The 23,078-nt window shown below is 47.2% G+C and overlaps 2 protein-coding genes across 2 annotated transcripts in view; both read left to right on the forward strand.

Moving 5' to 3' along the window:
* Nucleotides 1–10,073, forward strand: part of TMEM145 (transmembrane protein 145) — a 35,397-nt gene extending 25,324 nt beyond the window's left edge. Inside the window, exons 11-15 of the mRNA XM_063139708.1 lie at nucleotides 1,314–1,407; nucleotides 2,882–3,054; nucleotides 5,057–5,177; nucleotides 6,636–6,836; nucleotides 9,025–10,073. Of these exons, the coding sequence (XP_062995778.1) occupies nucleotides 1,314–1,407; nucleotides 2,882–3,054; nucleotides 5,057–5,177; nucleotides 6,636–6,836; nucleotides 9,025–9,246 (811 nt within the window). The 3' untranslated portion in view covers nucleotides 9,247–10,073. The remainder of the gene's footprint in view (nucleotides 1–1,313; nucleotides 1,408–2,881; nucleotides 3,055–5,056; nucleotides 5,178–6,635; nucleotides 6,837–9,024) is intronic.
* A 4,968-nt stretch (nucleotides 10,074–15,041) lies between these two features.
* The window catches only part of MEGF8 (multiple EGF like domains 8), a 58,022-nt gene continuing 49,985 nt past the window's right edge, over nucleotides 15,042–23,078 (forward strand). Inside the window, exons 1-6 of the mRNA XM_063140541.1 lie at nucleotides 15,042–15,124; nucleotides 16,416–16,683; nucleotides 17,137–17,300; nucleotides 18,771–18,977; nucleotides 19,170–19,350; nucleotides 20,467–20,555. Of these exons, the coding sequence (XP_062996611.1) occupies nucleotides 16,497–16,683; nucleotides 17,137–17,300; nucleotides 18,771–18,977; nucleotides 19,170–19,350; nucleotides 20,467–20,555 (828 nt within the window). The 5' untranslated portion in view covers nucleotides 15,042–15,124; nucleotides 16,416–16,496. The remainder of the gene's footprint in view (nucleotides 15,125–16,415; nucleotides 16,684–17,136; nucleotides 17,301–18,770; nucleotides 18,978–19,169; nucleotides 19,351–20,466; nucleotides 20,556–23,078) is intronic.

Raw genomic sequence — 23,078 nt, forward strand, 5'->3', positions numbered from 1 at the left:
GTTTGCCGTTGCCTTCCCCGGCCATTATTCCCTTTCCCCCAGCTAGCTGGGTACTCATTTTACTGACCTCAGGAGGATGGAAGGCTGAGTCGACCTGAGCCGGCTGCCTGAAACCAGCTTCCGCTGGGATCGAACTCAGGCCGTGGGGAGAGTTTCAGCTGCAGAAACTGCTGCTTTACCGCTCTGCGCCACACGAGACTCATATGATATATGAACAATAGAGTAAAAGCAGCCTCTGAAATGCGGATGTCTGCAGACTACCCCTACTGGCAAGGCCATGCAATTACACAACCAAAGTAATCTGGAAGAGGCAGAGCAGTACCAGAACAGTTGCGCAAGACCCTCAATGGGTCCCCTCCTTCGTTGAGTCTCTCTTCTTGTTGCTGTTGTCACCCGCTGCTTTTGCTCCTCCTCCTCTTCCTCGTCAGCGCTGCCACTGGCTTGCTCGACAGGCAGAGATTCTGTGCAATCAGGCAGTGGCATCCATTGCTCCGTCTTCTCAGCAGCGTCATTACCTGGGCTGGAGCAAGAGGCAGGTAAACAAGCAGGCTGCGATGGTGAAGTGGAGGAGCATCTCTAGGGGGATCTTGTTGGTGGGCCCCTGCTGTGATATGGGCCCTCGGCAGATGCCCAACCATGCCTAGCCTTCACGCTGACGCTCCAACTATCAAGTCTCTGGTGCAAGGGTGTCCCATACCCAAGGAGCTGCCACGGAGAATGCTTCTCTGAGTTTCCTAGTCTTGAAATGGTGCTCAGATTCAAGGCATTTTCTGTTGATAATAGAGACTCCAGTTCTCCATATAAGGAAGATTGAGAGCAGACTTACCCCACCATGGTGCCCCCACCCCAATACGTTTGGGAATACAACTCCAATAACCCCTGATCTCTGCCCGAGCGTGCTGCGGCTGATAGTAGTTGTAGTCCAAAAACATCTGGAAGGCTCCAGTTTGGGAAAGCCCAACTTCGAGGAGCTGCAGTTGGAGCTTTTGGGGTAAGAAGTGCACATGGGTGGCATGTTATCAGTGGAGTTGGGGTACTGTGCCCACTAGTGGAGACTGGTGGTTCTGATGTCAGTGGGGCAGTGAATCCACTCCGGGTATCAGTCTGAACCAGGCAGAACTCTAATAAAGGAGCTATCCAAGGTGCTTGGATAGCTCCTTTAGAGTTCGGACTGAAACTCGGAGTGGATTCACCATCTCATTGACATGGGAGCCATCAACCTCCACTGGTGACTGCAGCTTGAAGGGAGAAGAAGGGTGTTGCTGAGAGCTTTGGAGTGTCCCAATCCGGTCTCATGGCTCTCTCTTTCGCAGGGGTCGAATCAGCCACACTGGGTCTATTAAGCTTTCAGTGTACATGACGCTTTACACCATCACACACGTTGTGCTCTTCATCTATGAGGCGGAGGTGAGTGCTCCGGTTAACCTTGCAGCCGCTTAGGGTTTGAGAACTCCAGTTGCTTAGCATGAATCTCTGCCCTCCCATCATTTTCTAAAGCAGCCTTCCTCAACCTGGGGCGCTCCAGATGTGTTGGACTGCATCTCCCAGAATGCCCCAGCCAGCTGGCTGGGGCATTCTGGGAGATGCAGTCCAACACATCTGGAGCGCCCCAGGTTGAGGAAGGCTGTTCTAAAGGATGTGGCTGAAGCTGGTTCCTTGTTCCTAGATCTTAGGGTGCAATGGAGTTTCAAGGTCAAGGACATCTACTCATAATCCCGTTCACCATTCCAAGGAGGGTCAAGAGAACCTCATTTGCTTGTTAGTCCCATGCCCATAATCTTGATTTCCGCTTATGATACTGCTGGGACATCTGCACAGCTTGGAACCAGAGCACCTGCTTAGCCATTTGGGAACAGACCCTAAAGACATAAGGACAGAAATATACATCACAAACTTATATTTTCCAGTGGGACATGGATGGTGGGATGAGAGAGGAGGTGTATTTAACCCATCATGTGTCTGCCAATTCTCCCATTCAAAAACACCCTCCTCTGACCTGGCCAATTCCCCACTGTAAATGAGAGCGCCAGGGTGGTGTAGTGGCTAAAGAGCTGGACTGGGAGTTGGGAGATCCAGGTTCTAGTCCCCACTCAGCCATGGAAACCAACTGGGTGACTTTGGGCCAGTCACCGACACTCAGCCCAACCGACCTCACAGGGTTGTTGTTGTGAGGGTAAAATGGAGAGGAGAATTATGTACGCCGCCTTGGGTTCCTTGGAGGAAAAAAGGCGGGATATAAATGCAATCATAAATATAAATAAAGAAATAAATGCCCTCCTACCTTTGACTTACAAGGAAAATATGGTATGAAAATCGTGTATTTTCCTTATGATACATTGTTGAGTCCTAGCAATCATTCATCCTTGGTTTGATGCGTTTCTATGGCTGTTTGGAAACCTCAGTGTGTTTCCAACAGTGTGCTCAGTAGGTTTCAATGAATTGGCATTTATTGATGTTCTTTTTAGTCAGTGTTCTGATTCTATTCTTCCAAATCCATTTCTGACCAGGTTCTGGGTGGTCTCCCTTCCATAGAGTTCCACAACATGTCAACCATCAAAGGGGAGAATTTAGCCTTCTCCAGTCCTCTATTTTAAGGATGGGCAGGGAACATAGTTCATTGATAGAGCACAATTCTTAGCATGCAGAAGACTCCAGGCTCAACCCCTGGAATTTCCAGTTAAAGGGCAGGGAACCCTGGAGAGCCTTTGTAAAGACCACAAGATGGACTTGCAGGAGGTGAGAGCCTTACCCGCCATAAATTGAGAGAAGTGTGGTTCAGCTCCCCAACCCTGAGTGATCTGTGCTGCTTTTGTTGAGGGTTTGCAGCTCTAACCATCACTTCTCCCAGGTGCTCACCCACTTCCTTCCTTTCGGGGCTCAGTTTTTTGATCAGGCACAGGTGCTGTACACTTACGAGTCGCCAGCTGGATACGGCCTGATCGCCTTGCAATTTGTGGCTTACATCTGGTTCTGCTATGCCATCCTGATCACGCTCAAGCAGTTCCCGGAGAAGCAACCCTTCTATGTGCCATTCTTTGCTGCCTACACCCTCTGGTGAGTGCATTTAGAGGAATCCATGGGGCAGGGAATCCTGCTTGGATGCCCTGGGCAAAGGTTAGGGGGCGTGCGGCTTCGTGCCCCGAAGAGTCTTTCTCCCTCAGCTGCTAGGAGGCCAGGCCAGATTATGCCACTAGTCCAGTGCATGGACCGGACATATTGGGTGGATAGGATGAGATTTGAGGAAGGGAGGACAAAGGGCAGTGCCTGAAAATGAAATCTTTATTGCTAAAAGCGATAAGCCATCACAGTTCAACATTATTTATTTATTTAAGCATTTTTATGCCGCCATTCGGCCAAAAAAGGCTCTCATGGCGGCTTACAAAAGTATTTCTTAAGACAGTCCCTGCCCACAGGCTTACAATCTAAAAGACATGACACAAAAGGAAAGGGGATTGGGAGGGAGGAGGAGGGGGGAAAGGAAAGCAAATTCAGGCACCCCATTCTTAGTTGCAAAGTTCAGCAGTGACAGTTGACAGACGGCAGCAGGAGGGAGGGGGCTCTCAGCTGGAGCTGGACCCAGGCACGATAGAGAGGTGCCTGGCTGCTGCTTCCTCCCTCACTGGTGGCCTCTGCAGTGACCGTTGGTAGCAGGAGGGAGGGGGCTCTCAGCTGGAGCTGGACCCAGGCAGGATGGAGAGGTGCCTGGCTGCTGCTTCCTCCCCCACTGATGGCCTCTACAGAGACAGTTGGGAGGAGGAGGGAGGGGGCTCTCAGCTGGAGCTGGACCCAGGCACGATGGAGAGGTGCCTGGCTGCTGCTTCCTCCCTCACTGATGGCCTCTGCAGAGACAGTTGGTAGGAGGAAACTAATAAAAAGATAAGCTAAAATAAATAAGTTAAAAATGGATAATTTAAAGTAAAATTAAAAAATGAACACAAATGGAATAGAAATATAAAAATCACATTAACATACATTAACAACTTGCGAGTGGGGAACTAGACAAGAACGAAATCTCCAGCTCTCCGTTATGAAACTTGTTGGGAGCCTTGGTGCCTCGTTCTCAACTTACTTGCAGCTAAGGCAAATTTTGCAACCAGCTCAGTAATAAGCACATTATTGCCAGCCAGCAATATACAGATTTGCTCAAGGGAAGATCAGTCAGAAAGATATCGAAGAATGTAATGTAGATTTTTTTTTGGTCTAGGGGATGTGTATATAGGGCATCGCAACAGATAATGTTGAATGCCCTCCATTTCCCCTGACTCACAGATGCAGAGTCTCTGATACACCGGGGTGTAATAATAATAATAATAATAATAATAATAATAATAATAATAATAATAATATATTTCTTACCCGCCTCTCCAATTGGATTGAGGTGGGGAACAACAGCAAGCATAAAATACATAAAATACTGATTAAAAACATAGTATACACTGTTAAAAACATCCTAAAAGCATACTAAAAGTATCCTAAAATTCTACTGGGTAAAATTCTACTAAATCTTCTCTTTCAATAGGAAGAGGGCATAGACTGAAAGCGCAAAGCTATGAATGCTTTTCCTAGTGGAGCCGACGTGAGGTTGATAAAGTCCTGCTCCAACCCAAAAGATGTTTTAAATATAGGGTACCAGGAGGAAGATGCCATTTGGGAAAGTAAATGAAGGTCTCGCCGTTTGGAATCAAGATAAATTTTTTTTCTTTAATAAGTTGCTTAACTCTATTAGAGGAATAATTTGGAAGAACTTCCACATTAATCCCGTAATGATAAGAGTATCGTACTGACTGAAAATTCAGGGTCCAGCACGATGCAGACTGCGTCACCGAGGGGGCAAAAAGGGGGTTTGTAGAAGGGATTGGGAGACAGAGTTCCTCCCTGGGTCCCAAGAGAAAGAAGGAAATGGGGAAGCTGATTAGGATGAGGAGGCAAGGTGAGGGCTGTCTAGCCCCCAAAATGGAAGGCTGCTATTATTGTGAGCGCAAGGAAGTGGGCGGTGGTGGTGGTGGGGGAGAGGGAGCCATGTCCAAGCCCTAGACAACCTCTTTTCCTCTTGTAGGTTCTTTGCTGTCCCGGTTACGGCGCTGATTGCTAACTTTGGCATCCCCAAGTGGGCCCGAGAGAAAATAGTCAACGGCATCCAGCTGGGCATTCACCTGTATGCCCATGCAGTCTTTCTGGTGAGAACACGCAGCGCGTAGCCAAACTGTGGAATTCACTACCACTAGACGGGCTGATGGCCACCAAGTTGGAAGGCTTTAAATGCGGGTGAGACAAATTCCTGGAGGAGAAGGCTATCAATGGCTGCTAGTCCTCATGGCTATATGCTGCCTCCAGTATCAGAGACAGTATGCTTATGTATACCAGTTGCTGGGGAACATGGGCGGGAGGGTGCTGTTGCATTTATGTCCTTTTGGTGAGTTTGCTGTTGGCAGCTGGTTGGCTACTGTGTAAACGGAATGTTGTATTAGATGGATCCTTGATCTAATCCAGAATGGCTCATCTTATGTTCTTATATTTTTTAACTCCCAGCAGCTTCCAGTATCTCCATTACCCAGGCATACACTTAGTACTCAGGGCCATCTTGCACATTACATGGGAGATCTGTGACCAATCTCTTGACACGTGTGTGTGTGTGTGTGTGTTTTAACAAAAGTGCAGCCAGAGGGGCCATGGCCTATGAATTTGATCAAGCTGCAGTCCTGGAGTGCTTAAACCTTTTCCTGTGGGCCACTTTTGCAATCACAGCCACTCTTCATAAACTGCCTTTCTGCCTGTTGAGGGGAAAAAATACAGGGACTCCCATGGGTGGGAAAGTATTGCAGGAAGCAACCGTGATTTCAGAAACGGCCTGCAGTGAAAGACAAAATCTGCAGGTCCCCTCTGGCTGCATTCCAGCTTCGTTTTCAGAGGGTTGAAAGGCCACCTAAGGATTTTCTACATAATGTGTAATTTGTCCCTTACACTATCCACTGGTAAGAGACCCTACACACAAAAAAAGTCTCTATTATATCACTTATTCAGCTTTGCATCTTTACAGGGCCTCTTCACCTTTCTGATCCTCTGATGCAGGAGTGGGTAACAAGTGGCCCTCCAGATGATGTTGGACTACAGCTGCCATCACCCTTGACCATGAGCCATACTGCTTGGGGCTGATGGGAGTTAGCATCCAACAATATTGGAGGACCACAAGTTCCCCCCTGGCTCTAGTGCCAGCAAGAGTCAATGGGGCAAAGAGAAAGCTTCTGTTTGGTGATTTATCTGTGTTCTGTCCCCCCTTTTATGGACCACGTTTGCAAATGGCTTCCCATTATTGAGGGAGTCCTAAACTGAGGAGGGAGAAAGTTGAGCTAGGGATAAATAATCCTGGTGGGTATCAAAGCTTCCCCTCTGAACTCCAGTTGTTTGCAAACACTAGCGAAGACACATTTGAACACAGACACAGGTGTGAGGGTTAGAAACTTGTTTGTTTTGTTTTTAAAAAGAATAATAGAACAGAAGGTTCTCATGAAAAAATACCTACACTACTTAAACACCCCTTTACAGTAAAAAGGGGGAGAAAGAGGAAGGAGGGATCTTCTTTAGAGGAAGAGCATGCAGCTGTGCTTGTGGCTGATACTTCCTTCTTGTTTCCTCAGATTATGACACGGCCCTCGGCAGCCAACAAGAACTTCCCTTACCACGTACGGACGTCACAAATTGGGATTGTGGAGGAGGCAGCAGCTGGGTCCAAGTTTCCACATCACGTGTACGGCAACGTGACTTTCATCAGCGACTCAGTGCCCAACTTCACAGAACTCTTCTCCATCCCTCAGAGCACAGGGAGCAACACCAGCAATGTGAGAACCGGGGGGTGGGGTGGGCTCTCCTTAAAGTCTCCCCCGGCTGGCAGGAGTTATTTGAGGATTAAACAACCCTCGTATAACCCTACAACAGACTGGGGGTTATGCGAGGGTTGTTTAGCCCTCAAATAACTCCTGCCAGCTGGTTTCACATGACACAACAATCCCCAATAACCCCAAACATATTCATAATGGCAGCCAGCTTGTGCCGCAGCTCCTAGAGTGTAAATTAACCCACAATGGTGTCGTGTTTCTCAGAACCTCCCACCTTCTTGGGAGACAATAACAAGGCCTGCTAAGTAATCCACAAAGCTTTATTCAAGCAATAAACATCTCTTCCCACCTGAAGGGAGCCTAATCTCTTGGAACTTTCCCCTAGGCAAAACTATGCAAACTAAGTGAGACAACTGTTCTTTCAAGAAGAATGGAAAACCCTTTCCCAAGACGCATTAACTTCAGAGAGACTAGTTCTGAGGCAGCTTCTGACGGGATGCCAGCCGGGCTGACTTTCTCTCGCCTTCCTTTAGCTCTGCCCATTTTAGTCTGTGACGTACTCTAGGATCGGCTAACCCTTCCATGCTCTCTCCCTCGGAAGAATGTTGGCTTCCCACTGACTGTGTATTATTTGCCCTTGATGAGATAAGCTCTGGAGAGGGTTCACTCCCAGGTGGTGAAGAGCCTGTGAGAGCTTTCTCCCCCACTGGTACATGCTGGCCTGTTTCTGGTGCCGTCTCCTCTACTTCAGAGTCCGATTCTGATTGATCACCTGAAACACCTTCTTCCAACCCAGTGGGAGCAGGGCTAGACATGACAAATTGTCACTGTCTTGCTGCACTACAGATCCTAAAGCTGCTACTGGATGGAAGAAACCCCCCCCCCCCATACACACTCCTTCAAAGTGTTCTGCCCACAGTTACAACATCCAAATGTTCCTATCAACCAGGCAGCTGATGGTCTTGGAGCCGCATCGGGGCCTCTGACCACACAGCCTTAGAATACACCACCTCCATACTTTCTCCATGCACTTTGTACGGGCTTCCAGGGAGTCCTCCCAGCTGAAAAGTGGGTGGTTATAAGGCAGATCAGGTTCACCCGCTTCCTCTTGCGCTGAGCTATGCCTCTCCAATGTAACAAATTGCCATATTGAATCACTGCCGACCATCCATCCGTTATGGCTTGCCAGGTGACTGACAATCCCTTTTCTGTTCTTGCAGTCCCAGAGCTTTTCTACACAAGGCTGTTAATTCGTTGCATCTACTTTTGGTTTGACAATTTCTGTTCTGTTCTTGACTGGCAGTCCCTATTCTTGTTAATCTGCTGTATCTATTTTTGGTTTCGTCGCAGAATTGAGATCTGAGCATTACACAAAACGCCTTTCCTTTCTTGCTTTTCTGCTATATAACCTCTAGGTGGCACTGTGGGATAGTGGAATAGCACAAATATGCAAGTGAAAAAAGCATATTCTTTTGCTTTTACAATTAAATATCACATTTTCCTTGCTGAAAGTGCTCTTTACACAAAGAAGTGAAAATGGAAGGTCACAATATAAAACCTGTAAAAAAACGTTAGTAGGGAATGACAAGTGCACAATAAATGCTTTGTGTAGAAGAACACTTAGACAAGTAGCAGAAACAGGAAGCTTATATATATCCCAGTGGGCTGCTGTGTACATTGCTTGTGACCTGGGTCATTGTTTGTTTGTTTTTTATGTATGTATGTAAGTATTTATGCATGTATATATGTATTTAAATTTGCTCAGGATAAATGATCCTCCCAAGACATTTTACAGTAGCCAGTAAAACAATTTAAGGTTATACAAAAGCAACAGCATTAAAACATTAAAACAGCAGCAGCACATAAATCAAACAAATCAGATAAAAAATATCAGCAGCAAATAAAAACAACATTAACACAGTAGCAGGAGATAAAGCAGTTATAGCACCACAAATCATTCGAAAGCTAACTAGAATGAAAAAGTGTTTTGAGCCTATCTGTGTGTTGTTATAAGCTATGCAGTCCTGCACTTAGCCTTATAATCCCCAAGTCCCTTCTTGCCCCCTTGATCTGATTGCGACTGGTTTGGGGCCGCAGGAAATGGTGGCAATGTGGTTTTGTTTGGGGTGTGTTTTGTTCCGTTCCCCCTGCCAATGCTCACCGTGCTATTCTTCTACTTTTCCTCATCCAGCCCCGCAAACAGGTGGAGGAGACGTCATCTGCTGATCGTAACCTGACCCCCAGCTGCGTGGTCACAACCTCGGAGCTCAGCGGCGCCCCTGTGCTGTTAAAACCTTCCCCGGGAAGTGAGAGCCAACCACCCCCATACCAGCTCCACGCGCCTCAACTTCACCAACATAATGGCTACACCGAGTATTTTAGCATGCACACAACGGGTGCCCGGCCTGTGTAGGGGTCTCCTGACTCTCCTGGTCCTTTGCGGCTTCCCTGTCTCCTCTCTCAACACTTTCTGGGGCTCCCTGCCTCATACCCATCCCTGGTTTCTCTTCTGGGTCCCCTTCCTCCTTGCTCTCTCTGCCACCTTCTCTTCCCTTTGATGTCCAACCATATCAGAGGGCTATTCTATCTCATGTCTCCCTAAAACATTGCAGAACGGCTCTTTTAGTGAGAATACAGAGAAGCCAGATGTATGTGGTGGGATGGGTCCTTCTTCTCCCGCCATCTCCCTGCCCATTCAGTATGACAAAGGGAGTGAATCCTCACCTAGTTAGTCTGTATGATATGTCGGCTCTCCTTCCCCTTGAGACAGCCTTGAGTTCTCCACCTCTGGGGCTGGTTCCACTGGGAGAAGCCAGAAACTGGATGAACAGGAGCCACGATTCTCTTCCATCCCTAGTTCAGTTAGAGCAACAGGCCTACCCTTGGCTGCCTTTTCCCTGTAGAGAGTGTGATCCAAAGGAAGATTGCCATAGTCTTTCATAGCCGCCATTTTGGTTGAATGATTCTCCTGTTTGGATGCAGATGGGAAGGACTCCAGACATGCCAGCCCAGACTGGCTTTGTATTGATGTATCCAAACCTTTTCTGTATCCCTCCCTTTTTATGCTACCCTTTCCCCCACTTTTCCCTACAATGACAGCAGGAATCCCCTCTATCCCTTTGCCCTGACCCCCTGGGGTAATGGTGTTTGCCCTCTTCCCTCCCCGTGATGACGCTGTGGGTTCTGCTCCCTGATGACGGTGAATTTCTGAAATCCACCAGAGTGGGTTTTTTTGCCAAAATAAAGACAATTATTGTGTTTCTATCTCATTGGAAAAACATGTGGCTATTTTGGGGGATCAGGCAGATGTGAAAAGAGGAAGAGATACCTGGATACGGAGGACTTTAATTGTCTTCGTGTGTCCAGTAAAATAGGCTGTTAACCACAGAGGCTGATGCCACAGATCTGTCCTTAGCTTGCCAAAAGCACATCTGCATGACTGCCAGTTTCAAACATGGTTTTGAAGGGAACTCTGGGGAAACAAGGAGCCCTGGGAAATGAACATCTATGAAAGGACTAGGAATCTCTTAACAGCCAGATCCCAGGACCATCACAGTTACATTGGTTTAAAGCAGATTGAAATTTGTAGTGTAGGTTTGCCCTGTTTAAACCACACTGGTACTGCGTATTTTATCATCATAGGGTTGCCAACTTTGCAACTAGCTGTGCTTTTAACAGCAATTTTATCTGCAGCAATTAGCAGATAGAATAGAGTATTTATTTCTTACCCGCCTCTCCCTCTGCATCGAGGCGGGGAACAACGTTAAATACAAAATCACAATAAAATGCATGAAACTGGTTAAAAGCATATAAAACTGATACAATATTATAATAATAATTGGACATGTTAAAAAAAAACATCTGGGTAGGCCTGCCTGCTGGAAGAGATCTGTCTTTATGGCTTTCTTAAACTGGACAAGACTATTAAGTTGACGAATCTCTCCTGGCAGGCCATTCCACAGTCTGGGAGCGGCAGAAGAGAAGGTCCTCTGGGTAACACTTGTCAGCTTAGTTTTGGCTGACTAGTAAATTCTTCTCAGAGGACCTGAGTGTGTGGGGCGGATTGTATGGGAGAAAGCGATCCTGCGGGTAACCTGACCCAAACCGTGTACAGCTTCAAGGGTAATAACCAACACTTTGTACTTCGCCCGGAAACTAATTGGCAGCCAGTGAAGTGATTTTAAAGTTGGTTACAATGTTTAGCTCTTTGTGGTGAAAATCTGCTGACTTCTGCATATGAAGCTGCTTCCTAAAATTCAGTATGAGGAGGCCAAGCTGATTTCCCCCCTTTGTCCCTCACCAATCATATCTGGTGATAAGTCTACCTACTGGAGAAGGCGAGAGAGAGACAGGAGGATCCCATCAACATTTAAGAACATAAGAACATCAGAAGAGCCCTGCTGGATCAGGCCATGGGTCCATCTAGTCCAGTACTTTGTTCACACAGTGGCCAACAAGTTGTCGACCAGGGACCCACAGGCATTTCTGTTCATGGTGTCCTCAAAATTCTGCACAGAAAAGCCTCCCACTCATGACCACTTCATGATGGGCTGCTTATTTATTTGTTTGTTTATTTATTTATTTATTTATTTTGCCTTTGGAGTACAGCTTGTCCATGATTTTGTGAGTTTACCCCACACACTGCAGTTGCAGTAGGGTAAATATTACCTTAAAAAAGTGGCTCAGCCACGGTATACTCCCTTTGGTCGAATATTCACACAACCACTTCATTCCGCATCATCAGGGACAGGGAGGGGAAAATCGCGTTTCCTTACTGTTCCTTGTCCACCTGCGCATTTGTCCCTCATTACTTGCTCTTTTGAAAGAGGAAGTAAACAACGTGCACATGGCCCATTCAGTGGGCCATTTTGATCCCACTGCTTCTCCTGCACACAGCAGGCGATAGCAGCAACTTCCGTCTTTAAAAATAAGTTGAACTTAGTGGGGTGTTTTTTTGTCGCGCAAAAAAGGCTAGAAGGTTGCGGGAGGCAGATGATGATGTGAGAAGGACCTGCGAAAATCTGTGAGTGCCCAGCAATGAGCGTGCAATAAAACACTCGTCTGATGGAGCTCATAACAAGCGAAATATGAGCAAAAACCTAATTTACCAAGTTTATTTATTATTGCATTTATATCCTGCCTTTTTTCCTCCAAGGAACCCAAGGCGGTGTACATAATCCTCCATTTTATCCTCACAACAAAAACCCTGTGAAGTAGGTTGGGCTGAGAGGTTGTGACTGGCCCAAACTCACCTAGTGAGTTTCCATGGCTGAGTGGGGACTAGAACCTGGATCTCCTGACTCCCAGTCCAACACTTTAGCCACTACACCACATTGTTGAAGACATCTTGGCAATCATGTGGTGGTTCACCAGAAGTTCCTATCTATGAGCCTCTCGTTTGGTTGTCTGTCCAGGCCTGCAAAAACAGAAGAGTTGGGGTTGCTAGTCAACCCAGCAGCCACCATACTTTGCTGGTGAAACATTGCTTGGTGACAGGAGCAGCCCTCACCTTTAGCTAACACATGTAGCTTATCACCTCTTATCACATCTTATCACCTCTGTGGCAAACATATTAAAGCATCCAAGTCTAGAACAAACTCATTAAACTTCAATCATTCCCCAGGCTCTGCATAGCTTGCAAGTGAGCAACATCTCGGGCAGGGGGGCTGTTACCACCACTATTGACAATTGCTGCTGGGGAAATTCCTAGGAGACTGTTACCATAATAAATAGAAATGTGCCTGTTGAGAGTTAGGCACAAATTTCCCCCTGTTGAGCTGTTTTTAAAAAAATTGAATTTAGTCAATTTGTCCTCCGCATTTGGATTCTCCAACTGTTAAGCGTTCAGTCTGGCACTGTGAATTGGGGCGAATGCTGGACGAAGATCTGTAGTGATCGCATTAAAGTGCGGATTGGTCCTCTCAGTGGTAGAGCACACGCTTATCAAGTAGAAGGTCTTGGGTTCAATTCCACACAATCTTTTTCTAAAGGGTTCTTTGGTGTGGCGCAGAGTGGTAAGCGGCAGTTACTGCGGCCGAAACTCTCCCCCCGGCCTGAGTTCGATCCCAGCAGAAGCTGGTTCTCAGGCAGCTGGCTCAGGTCGACTCAGCCTTCCATCCTTCCGAGGTCGGTAAAATGAGTACCCAGCTAGCTGGGGGAAGCGTAACTGCGACTGGGGAAGGCAATGGCAAACCATCCCACTACAAAGTCTGCCAAGAAAACGTCAGCGAGCGTCCCTCTAGGAGTCAGCAATGACTTGAATTCTTGCACGAGAGGTTCCTTTCCTTTCTTTCCTTGGTGAAAGAATTCTGCCTGGATCCTTGGAGAGTTGCTGCTACCAGACACAAGTAAATAATACTGTACTAGGTGGATCAAAGGTCTGACTTGTGTAAGGTAGTTTCATGTTCTGACTTTATACTGCTAGTTTTACCCTACCCTGTGCCTGTTTGGTGCATTCTCTTCCCCTCCTTATTGTTTTATTATGATTTTATTAGAATGTAAGCCTATGCGGCAGGGTCTTGCTATTTACTGTTTTACTCTGTACAGCACCATGTACATTGATGGTGCTATATAATAAATAATAATAATAATAATAATTCTTTTACAAGTGAGTTGGGGAATGATAATCAATGGGAGGATAAAGTAGCAGGGGGGTTGGTTGTTAATCTGTGCAGCTTCTACAGACTTGGATACCAGAGGAATGGTTAATGAGCACATTGCAAGTTAACCTCTGTGGATTCCAGAATCAGTTGTGTGTTCTTGTTTTTTTACTGTAGACAAAGGGTATTGGATGACAACACCTTTTTTAAAAATATTTTTTTATTAATATAAAAACAAAACAAAAAGCAAACATCATACAAATACTAAAGAGGAAAACATACAGAATCATCAATAAGAATGACCAAGCAGAGAAAACATTAATTCCCCCTGTTGAGCTGTTTTTAAAAAAATTGAATTTAGTCAATTTGTCCTCCGCATTTGGATTCTCCAACTGTTAAGCGTTCAGTCTGGCACTGTGAATTGGGGCGAATGCTGGACGAAGATCTGTAGTGATCGCATTAAAGTGCGGATTGGTCCTCTCAGTGGTAGAGCACACGCTTATCAAGTAGAAGGTCTTGGGTTCAATTCCACACAATCTTTTTCTAAAGGGTTCTTTGGTGTGGCGCAGAGTGGTAAGCGGCAGTTACTGCGGCCGAAACTCTCCCCCCGGCCTGAGTTCGATCCCAGCAGAAGCTGGTTCTCAGGCAGCTGGCTCAGGTCGACTCAGCCTTCCATCCTTCCGAGGTCGGTAAAATGAGTACCCAGCTAGCTGGGGGAAGCGTAACTGCGACTGGGGAAGGCAATGGCAAACCATCCCACTACAAAGTCTGCCAAGAAAACGTCAGCGAGCGTCCCTCTAGGAGTCAGCAATGACTTGAATTCTTGCACGAGAGGTTCCTTTCCTTTCTTTCCTTGGTGAAAGAATTCTGCCTGGATCCTTGGAGAGTTGCTGCTACCAGACACAAGTAAATAATACTGTACTAGGTGGATCAAAGCTCTGTTACCTTTCCCTCTGCCTATGCATAGTGTAGGGCATAATCCTATGCAAGTTGAGATGGAAAAACATCCTACAAACCCCAGCTACCATGCTGGGACTTGTAAACATGGCTAGGATGGCAACCCTTACAGGTTGTAAACTCCTTGGGGCAGCAACCTGTGTTACATTATGATGTGATAAATAATAATAATTCATCTTCATGCGCCTTTGACCTTTATTTCCACTCAGGAAAAGAGCCTGAGTGTACGCTTGACAGAAAACAACCACAACACAGATACTGTGGAATCTGGTGGCTCCAAACTCAGTGGGGCTGTGCATCCATTCTGGGTTTCAGTCAGAACCACACAGAACTCTAACGGAGCTATCCAAAATAGGTTCAGGGCCTTGGATGGCTCCTCCCTTAGAGTTCTGGCTGGTCCTGACTGAAACCCAGAGTGCATCACAGCCCCACTGAAATCGGAGCCACCAGCCTCCACTGCTCACACGCACCAGTTGTCATGGCAAATCTCTCTTCTTCCCCCCACCCCGCCTCCCGTGCCGCTCTAGCCTCTCGTCTCCACCAGCCTCTATGGTTGCGTTGCGCCGGTCCCTCCTAACAGATTTAGGAAGTCTCTCTCCTGTCTTTCACCATCCATTCTATCCTCCGCTCTCAATGCGCCAGTCCTCCCGTGGCCGTTCTGGCCTCTCATCTCGCTGCCCCCCTGTCCCGGGCTGCGCAGCTATATGGGCCGCGGTGCTGCCGGCAGCAGCGGAGGTGGGTCATCGGGGGTGGGGGTCGCTCCTTGTGCAGCCTGTACAGAGAGTCTGGTATTTCCCCTCTTGACGCCCCCCCTAAAGCGTTTCATATATAGGTCTTCCTTTATCCTTCTCTTCTTCATCTATAGATCCCCCCTATAGATTCCCCCTGACTTGGAACTCTGCAATTTATGGGATCTCCCCATATAGGTCCAGTTTTTGTCTCCCCCAACAGACGCCTCATCTTCAGCTCTGGGTCTTTCCATCTGCATGTTCCTTTAAAAACATGAGCTTGCTTTTATGGAGATGCAATGCTATGATTCCTCTGGGCATCTATAGGGTATTTCTCTTCCCCACCCCCCCAAGGATTCCTCTGTAGGATTTCCTCTTAACGGACCTTTGGTTCCAAAGGGAGGTTGTTGATCCTCTCTGCTCTGGAACCGATGTCCCTCGGAAGGGTTGTTCTGATGCCCAGAATGGGATCATTTCGAGGGAAATACTCATTTACTTTTATGGGGTTCTCTTCTTTTTTTCGTAAAGCTTGTATGCATGTAGTTCGTTTGTGTTTGTAATTGTAAAGTACCCTCTCCCCCTTCCAGACACCTGCATGCAACTTGCTATGTAGAGAGAGTGGAATTGGTTTTGTTTTAAGCCATAGAAGTTTTGGTGTCTGGGAGAAGGGATGGAGGCTGCAGTCCTATATGTGTTCACCTGGGAGAAAGTCCCATTGAACTGAGTTTTGCTTAATTATGATTAGACGTGTATAGGACGGCACTGGAATTTCCTTAAAGCATGTGTTGTCTGGGATAACCACAGATGTGTTGGAGCTGGCTGCAGTTAAGAGTGTTGGCATCTTTTCTTCAGTTCTAAACTTATTACATTTCTACCTTGCCCTTTGTATGGGCTTAGGGTGCCTTACTGTTCTCACAAAAGATTTCATAATCTGAAGTCATTGCTACAGATGGCTTGAGGAAACCTAAAAGTTTGTGTGTGGGGAATCACTCACTAATCTTTTCTCTGCCCTATTGCTTTCTTTCTTCCCAAATGCAGCTGTCTCAGCAAATATACACTGTCCAGATTCTGTTAATCTCCCTCCTTGTTGCTCCTTACCCCATTTTCAGACCACAAATAGATGTTAAAGTGTGTGTCTGTGGAGATCATCTGAGAAAGCGAATCGAAGGACCCAGACTTATTATTTAGCATTCTTAACAAATTCTGGAGCTGAGCCATGTCTAAGTTTTAAGTTCTGGGAATGCGTTGTGACAATGTATACCTGCACTGAGTACGAATGTTCTCACTTGGTCTTTCAGGCTCAATATGCTGTTTCCCTTACCGTTTAAACTGTGCTGACTAAGTACCTTCTTTATTGCGAGGGGGGTCAGGAAACTATCATGGGCCCTTTACCAGCCAGCTGCTCGAGGCTGCTGGCTGCACTGCTCCTAGCCCTCTGCAGGATCCAGTGGGCCGACGGAGGAGACTGTAAGGGGCACCGTCAGGTGCTGCGCAGCGTATCTGGCTATGTGACAGACGGGCCCGGCAATTATTCCGTCAACGGCAATTGCGAGTGGCTGGTGGAAGGTGAGAATATGAGGAGGGACATTCTCTTTCCTTTGGTGGTGGGTGATGGGTAAGGTGAACTGGAAATCCAAATGAATCACTCTGAACTGAAGGGAAGAAGGGTCTGCCACAAGGAAAAACTTCCTGATTGTTAGAGCAGTACGACAATGGAACCAGTTACCTAGGGAGGTTGTGGGCTCTCCCACACTAGAGGCCTTCAAGAGGCAGCTGGACAACCATCTGTCAGGGATGCCTTAGGGTGGATTCCTGCATTGAGCAGGGGGTTGGACTCGATGGCCTTGTAGGCCCCTTCCAACTCTGCTATTCTATGATTCTATGAACATACTTTTTTTTTTTAACTGGAAGAGGTCCTGTGCCTCTTAACAGATGCATGATTACAGCATTTGGGGCCCTCTTAAGGTCGACTACATACTAGTCCTCTAACCCTCGCTTCCCTTTTTGTTCCCTGCTCAGCTCCCAGCAGCAGCTATCGCATCCTCCTGACCTTCATGTTTATGGATACGGAATGCACCTATGACTACCTCTTTGTTTACGACGGCGATTCTCCCAGCAGCCCATTGCTGGCCAGCCTCAGTGGCAGCACCCTGCCCCCCACTGTTGAAGCTACCTCAGGCAAGGTAGTTGAGCCTGGAGGTGGGAAGTTGGGTCACATCACAACCGGTAATGTAGCCCTACCATCGACCCGGAGCCATAGATGTGGAGCGTATCCCTGCCTCTGAAAGCAAGGATGGGCAGCCTGCCCGCTGGGCCGGCATGTGGTCCTCTGCCTAATTTCATGTGCCCCCCCTGTTGAGTTTGTGCAATGGCGAACCGATTAACATACGTGGTGTGATAAATAAACAGCTTTGTCTTTATCCCAATAACCTGTGCATGTCACCCAGGACATCAGGGGTTCATGCACCTGCCCATCTTCCAGTGTGATAAATGCCATCGTTTGCCAGCAATGCCCGACTGCATTTTACTCAGGAGAAACAGGCCAGTCTCCATGCAAAGGAGTAAAAGGACACAGGAGTGGCAATGTTGAGAAACCACTGGGGGGACATTTTAACCTCCAAAGGCATTCTGTGAATGACCTTAAGGTGCCCATTCTTGAACAAAAGAATTTCAAAGACAAATACTAATGTGAAACCCCTTCAGCTCCAATTCTTGAAGAGATTCAACCCTATTTCCTGTGGTTTGAATGACAAAGAGTCACCCTACATATCCATTCCCTATTACACTGCCATCTGGGTTATCACCAACCCAGTTCGTGAATGGCAACTGTCAAGATAATTATTACTGTTGTTTTTGCATTTTAATTCTCTCTGGCCATGCAGTTTACATTCTCCCCACTCCCAGCATGCATATATAAATCTGCCAGTTGGAGGTGAACACTTCATGCATGTGGTGAAGTGTCCAGTGCCCAGGAAAGCTTATGCCAGAATGAACATGTTAGTATCACAAGACTTGTTGTTTATATCGAATGCCTGTCCCTTCTCTGCTTCTTCCCTTTTATGACAGTGTTTGTGACCCCCTCACATTTGTGGAGGTGAGAAGGCTCTGGATCTCACCCCCTAGAGAAAGGGGGTGGCCCCCTTTCCCCCAAGTGCAGGCACTGATGATCTTCCCAAGTCCTGGTAGAGGTTGATGCCCCCAATCCGTTGCCTTACAGTGCAATCTTGTGCATGTCTACTGGGAAGTAAGTCCCATGAGATGCAACAGGCTTACTTCCAGGTAAATATGTATAGGATTGCAGCCTGGGTTTGCCTCTATTCTTGTGTTGGCCCTGGGGTTTGTATACATCAAGGCTAAATGGGCAGTTTTACAGGTGTGGCTTTATAAGCTGTGTGGAATAGGACCCATAGGTTTGGGCCGGATCTACACTACTGCTTTAAAGCGCTTTATAACAGTTTTGACAACTGTTGGGGCCCAGGACACACTCCATATACAGTTGTCAAAACTGTTATAAAGCGCTTTAAAGCAGTAGTGTAGATCCGGCCTTGGACGGCATGTAGCTTTGGCCCCTTGCAAGTCCCTTTGGCGTCATCCTGGTGCCTTGACTTCCGCGTCCTTGAACCACTCATGGCTTCTTCCTTCCTGCTTTGCAGATGCTATTGCACCTGTTCAGTGACGCCAACTACAACCTGCTGGGCTTTAACGCCACCTACGCTATCTCGCTGTGCCCGATGGGCTGCTCGGGACGTGGGATCTGCAGCAACGACGGGCGCTGCGCCTGCTTCCAAGATTGGGGCGGCGAGGACTGCTCCATGCCCGACTGCACCACCTATTGTCAGAGCCATGGCACTTGCAGCCAGGTAAGACTAGACACCCTTGTGCCTGTCGGCTGTGCTTAGAATTTGAAGTCCCAGCTGGTTTTCCTGATGTCAAGGGCAGCATTTTCATCTCCTCCTGCCCATAGGCCCTTTTTACTCTGCAAGGAGCATGTTAGTTTAGGTTTTCTGAGCCTGATGAGATGTGCCTCGTTTCTGCTCACCTCTCTCCGGCAGGAGTCGAGACACTGCCAGTGTGAGCCTGGATTCGTGGGCCAGGCCTGTGACTTAGCCCTGAGCGAGAACCAAGGAGCCGGCAAGTGGTACAACGTGAGTGCCTGGGATCCCAGTTTCCAGCCCCGCACAGCTGCCGCCGGTGCTTTCCTGGCCTCCACTGGAGGACTGTACATCTTCGGAGGTCAGACATCGTCCCATTATATTCTCCTGTAGGCAAATGAAGGGAGCAGCTGCAGGCTTCTGGGGGACTGATGTGCACTTCTTCAGGCTGGCTGAAAGCTGAAACACATGATCAGCAGCATCGTGTGCTCTGGCGCTTGAAAAAAAACCCTAGCCCAACGTATAAGCAAAATAGAATATGAAGGAGAATATTTTCTGCTGCCCAGCGTATCGCGAGGAAGCTTTGCTTCTTATTTCCTACAGGGGAGCATCCAACCATGCACTCCCCACCCCGGCAGCCTGAATGGTACAGTCTGGGGAACGAATGCACCATGTGATTCTCCTGATCATGTGTTCTGGATCTTCAGCTGGCCAAGCTGAATGACTCCTTTGCTATAGGAACAGCAGGAAGAGATGCAAACAGGAGGCGAGACCTCTGGGGCTGTGCAGGCCATATAAAGTGAATGAAGCCTCGGGTTCTCCATCTCCAGCCAACTTTTCTCTGCTTCCCTTGATGGCCAAGCACTGATTCCCGTCTCCTTTGCAACGCTGTATGCGTGTCTCTGTTACGACGCTGTATGCGTGTCTCTGTTACGACGCTGCATGCACGTCTCTTTTACGACGCTGCATGCATGTCTCTTTTACGACGCTGCATGCATGTCTCTTTTACGACGCTGCATGCACGTCTCTTTTACGACGCTGCATGCACGTCTCTTTTACGACGCTGCATGCATGTCTCTTTTACGACGCTGCATGCATACATCAGAAGAGGGTGTGAGGAGTTTTTCAGCCTTTTCAAGGAAGCATGAAGTGGGGCTGGCTGGCCTGATCTAACCATTTTAGTAGTGCTGGTGGCCCTGCTATCTAGATTTCTCTAGAAGGTTTATATCCCATCTTTTGATCCAGCGATGTCTGAGGTGGTTTATTGCACTCAGGCCCTGCTTGTGGGTTTCCCGCAACTGGTCGACCACTGTGTGAACAGGATGCTGGGCGAGACGGACCCTTGGTCTGAGGTCTTCTCATGTTGAGGTATTACAACGATATAACAGAACTGCTCAGCAGTCCTTGTTCATCCGGTGAGAGTGTCCTTCCCTTCTTCCCTTCCACTTTTGCAGGCTCTTTCTGCTTCCCTCCCCAGGTTTGGATTTGAACACAGCCCTGGGCGACCTTGTCTTATATAACTTCACCACCAATATGTGGCATCGACGAGTGCTCAGTCCTTCTCCGGTGAGTGAGGGCCTTCTCTTCTGCCTCTCCCAGGCTGTGGAATGGCTTGCCGGGAGAGATTTGTCAACTTAACAGTCTTCTGGAATTTAAGAAAGCCATAAAGACTGATCTCTTCCGGCAGGCCTCCCCAGTCGAATTTTAAGATGCGTTTTAATAATGTATTGCCTTTTAATAATGTATTAGTTTTATACGTTTTTAATCAATTATATGTATTTTATGGTCTTTTGTATTTGTGTTGTACCCCACCTCTATCCAGATGAGAGGCGGGTAAGATTTATTATTATTATTCCTTTCCCTGTTGCTGAGGACCACTCCCTCAATGGTCCTTAGCACTGATGTCCTCAGCCGGGAGGGGGGACATACACCTGAGATGCTTAAAGCACCTAACTGAAAATGTCATGTGTGAATGCAATAAAAGGAATGCAATAAAAGGAAGGCCTTCTTCACACAGCGCATAGTTAAATTATGGAATTCACTACCACAAGATGTGGTGATGGCCGCCCATTTGGATGGCTTTCAAAGGGGGTTGGATAAATTCCTGGAGGAGAAGGCTATCAATGGCTACTAGCCCTGATGGTTATGTGCTGCCTCCAGTATCCGAGGCAGTAAGCCTGTGTTGCTGGGGAACATGGGCGGGAGGGTACTGCTGCACCATGTTATTATTATTATTTATTTATTTATTTATTTATATAGCACCATCAATGTACATGGTCCTGTACAGAGTAAAACAGTAAATAGCAAGACCCTGCCGCATAGGCTTACATTCTAATAAAACCATAATAAAACAATAAGGAGGGGAAGAGAATGCATGTCCTGCTTTGTTGGTCCCTGGCCCACAGCTGATTGGCCCCTGTGTGAACAGAATGCTGGACTAGATGGACCCTCGGTCTGATCCAGCAGGGCTCTTCTGATGTCCTTATGTCAACAAATGTGTGTGTCACATGGGGCGCACCCTTCATGGAGTCTGGATTGGCTGAGTCTTCCTGCTGAGGGGATGCTTCATGGCAAACTGTTTGCAAGCTATGTTTGCTCCAGCTTCAAATGAGCAGGCTCAACTTACAAGAAAGGAGATTTCAACTAAATGTCCTTTATTTGTTTTATTTATTTAAAATATTTCCTGGCTGCCTTTTAGGGCAGGAGCACTCCCAAGTCAGTGTACAATATTAAAACTCAGTAAAATCTGATACAGTCTTATAAAGCAATAAAAACAGCAACACCAGCAAACGTATCAGGGGAACGCCAAAGTAAAACAGTATATTTTCAGGACCTTCTTAAAATCCTGCAGTGGTGGGGCCTGGCTAACCCCTAATAGCAATTTATTTCAGAGGTGCGGGGGCCACTGCAAAAAAGGCCCTGTCACATGTGATCGACCCACCTAACTGCTCTCAGGTGTGCAAATGAGAAGGGCCTCTCTTGCTGATCTTAAAAGTGCAGGCAGGCTGATATGGGCAAAGGCAGTCCATAAGTAATTTAGGAGGAATTCCCTGTTTTACGAGGGAACCGGTTGCATCAGAAGGTGGTGGATTCTCCTCCCTTAAAGGTTTTTAATTAAGCTGGATGGCCAACAATCGGGGATGCTGTAACAGTGAATTTTACAGATTGGATTACTGTAACGCGCTCTATGTGTGGCTGCCTTTGAAGAGTGTTTGGAAACTCCAGCTGGTTCAAAGAGCTGCAGCCAGATTGTTGACCGGGGCTGGTTACAGGGAGCACACAACTCCCCTGTTAAAACAGCTTCACTGGCTTCCAGTCTGTTTCCGGGCACAATTCAAAGTGCTGGTTATGACCTATAAAGCTCTATATGGTTCGGGTCCAGGTTATTTGAAAGCCCGTATTCTCCCTTATGAGCCTGCCCGTGCTTTGAGATCTTCTGGAGAAGCCCTTCTTTCAGTCCCACCTTCTTCACAGGCACGCTTGGTGGGAACACGGGAGAGGGCCTTCTCAGTGGCTGCTCTGGAACTCTCTTTCAGTCCCACCTTCTTCACAAGCGCACTTGGTGGGAACATGGGAGAGGGCCTTCTCGGTGGCTGCTCCAGTGCTCTGGAACTCTCTTCCCGGGGAAGCTAGGCTGGCTCCCTCCTTGATGGGCTTTCGGAAGCAGGCAAAAACTTTTTTGTTCCAGCAGGCCTTTGGAGAATAATCCAGCCCTCCATCTTTGTTAATGTTTTATAATTTTGGTGTGTATTTTTTAATTGTTTATGGTTTTGTTCCCCTCCCCCCATGTATATTTTAAACTTTGTAAGGCCGCCTTAAGGCCCAGCATTGGGCAAAAGGCGGGATACAAATAAATATAATAATAATAATAATAATAATAATAACAACAACAACTACAACTACAAACGAGAAGGATCTTGGAATTGTTGTAGATCGCAAGTTGAATATGAGCCAACAGTGCGATATGGCTGCAAGAAAGGCAAATGCTATTTTGGGCTGCATTAATAGAAGTATAGCTTCCAAATCACGTGAGGTCCTGGTTCCTCTTTATTCGGCCCGGGTTAGGCCTCATCTAGAGTATTGCGTCCA

The sequence above is a fragment of the Elgaria multicarinata genome, chromosome 13, assembly GCF_023053635.1.
Source record: "Elgaria multicarinata webbii isolate HBS135686 ecotype San Diego chromosome 13, rElgMul1.1.pri, whole genome shotgun sequence".
In the NCBI taxonomy this organism is placed as follows: domain Eukaryota; kingdom Metazoa; phylum Chordata; class Lepidosauria; order Squamata; family Anguidae; genus Elgaria; species Elgaria multicarinata.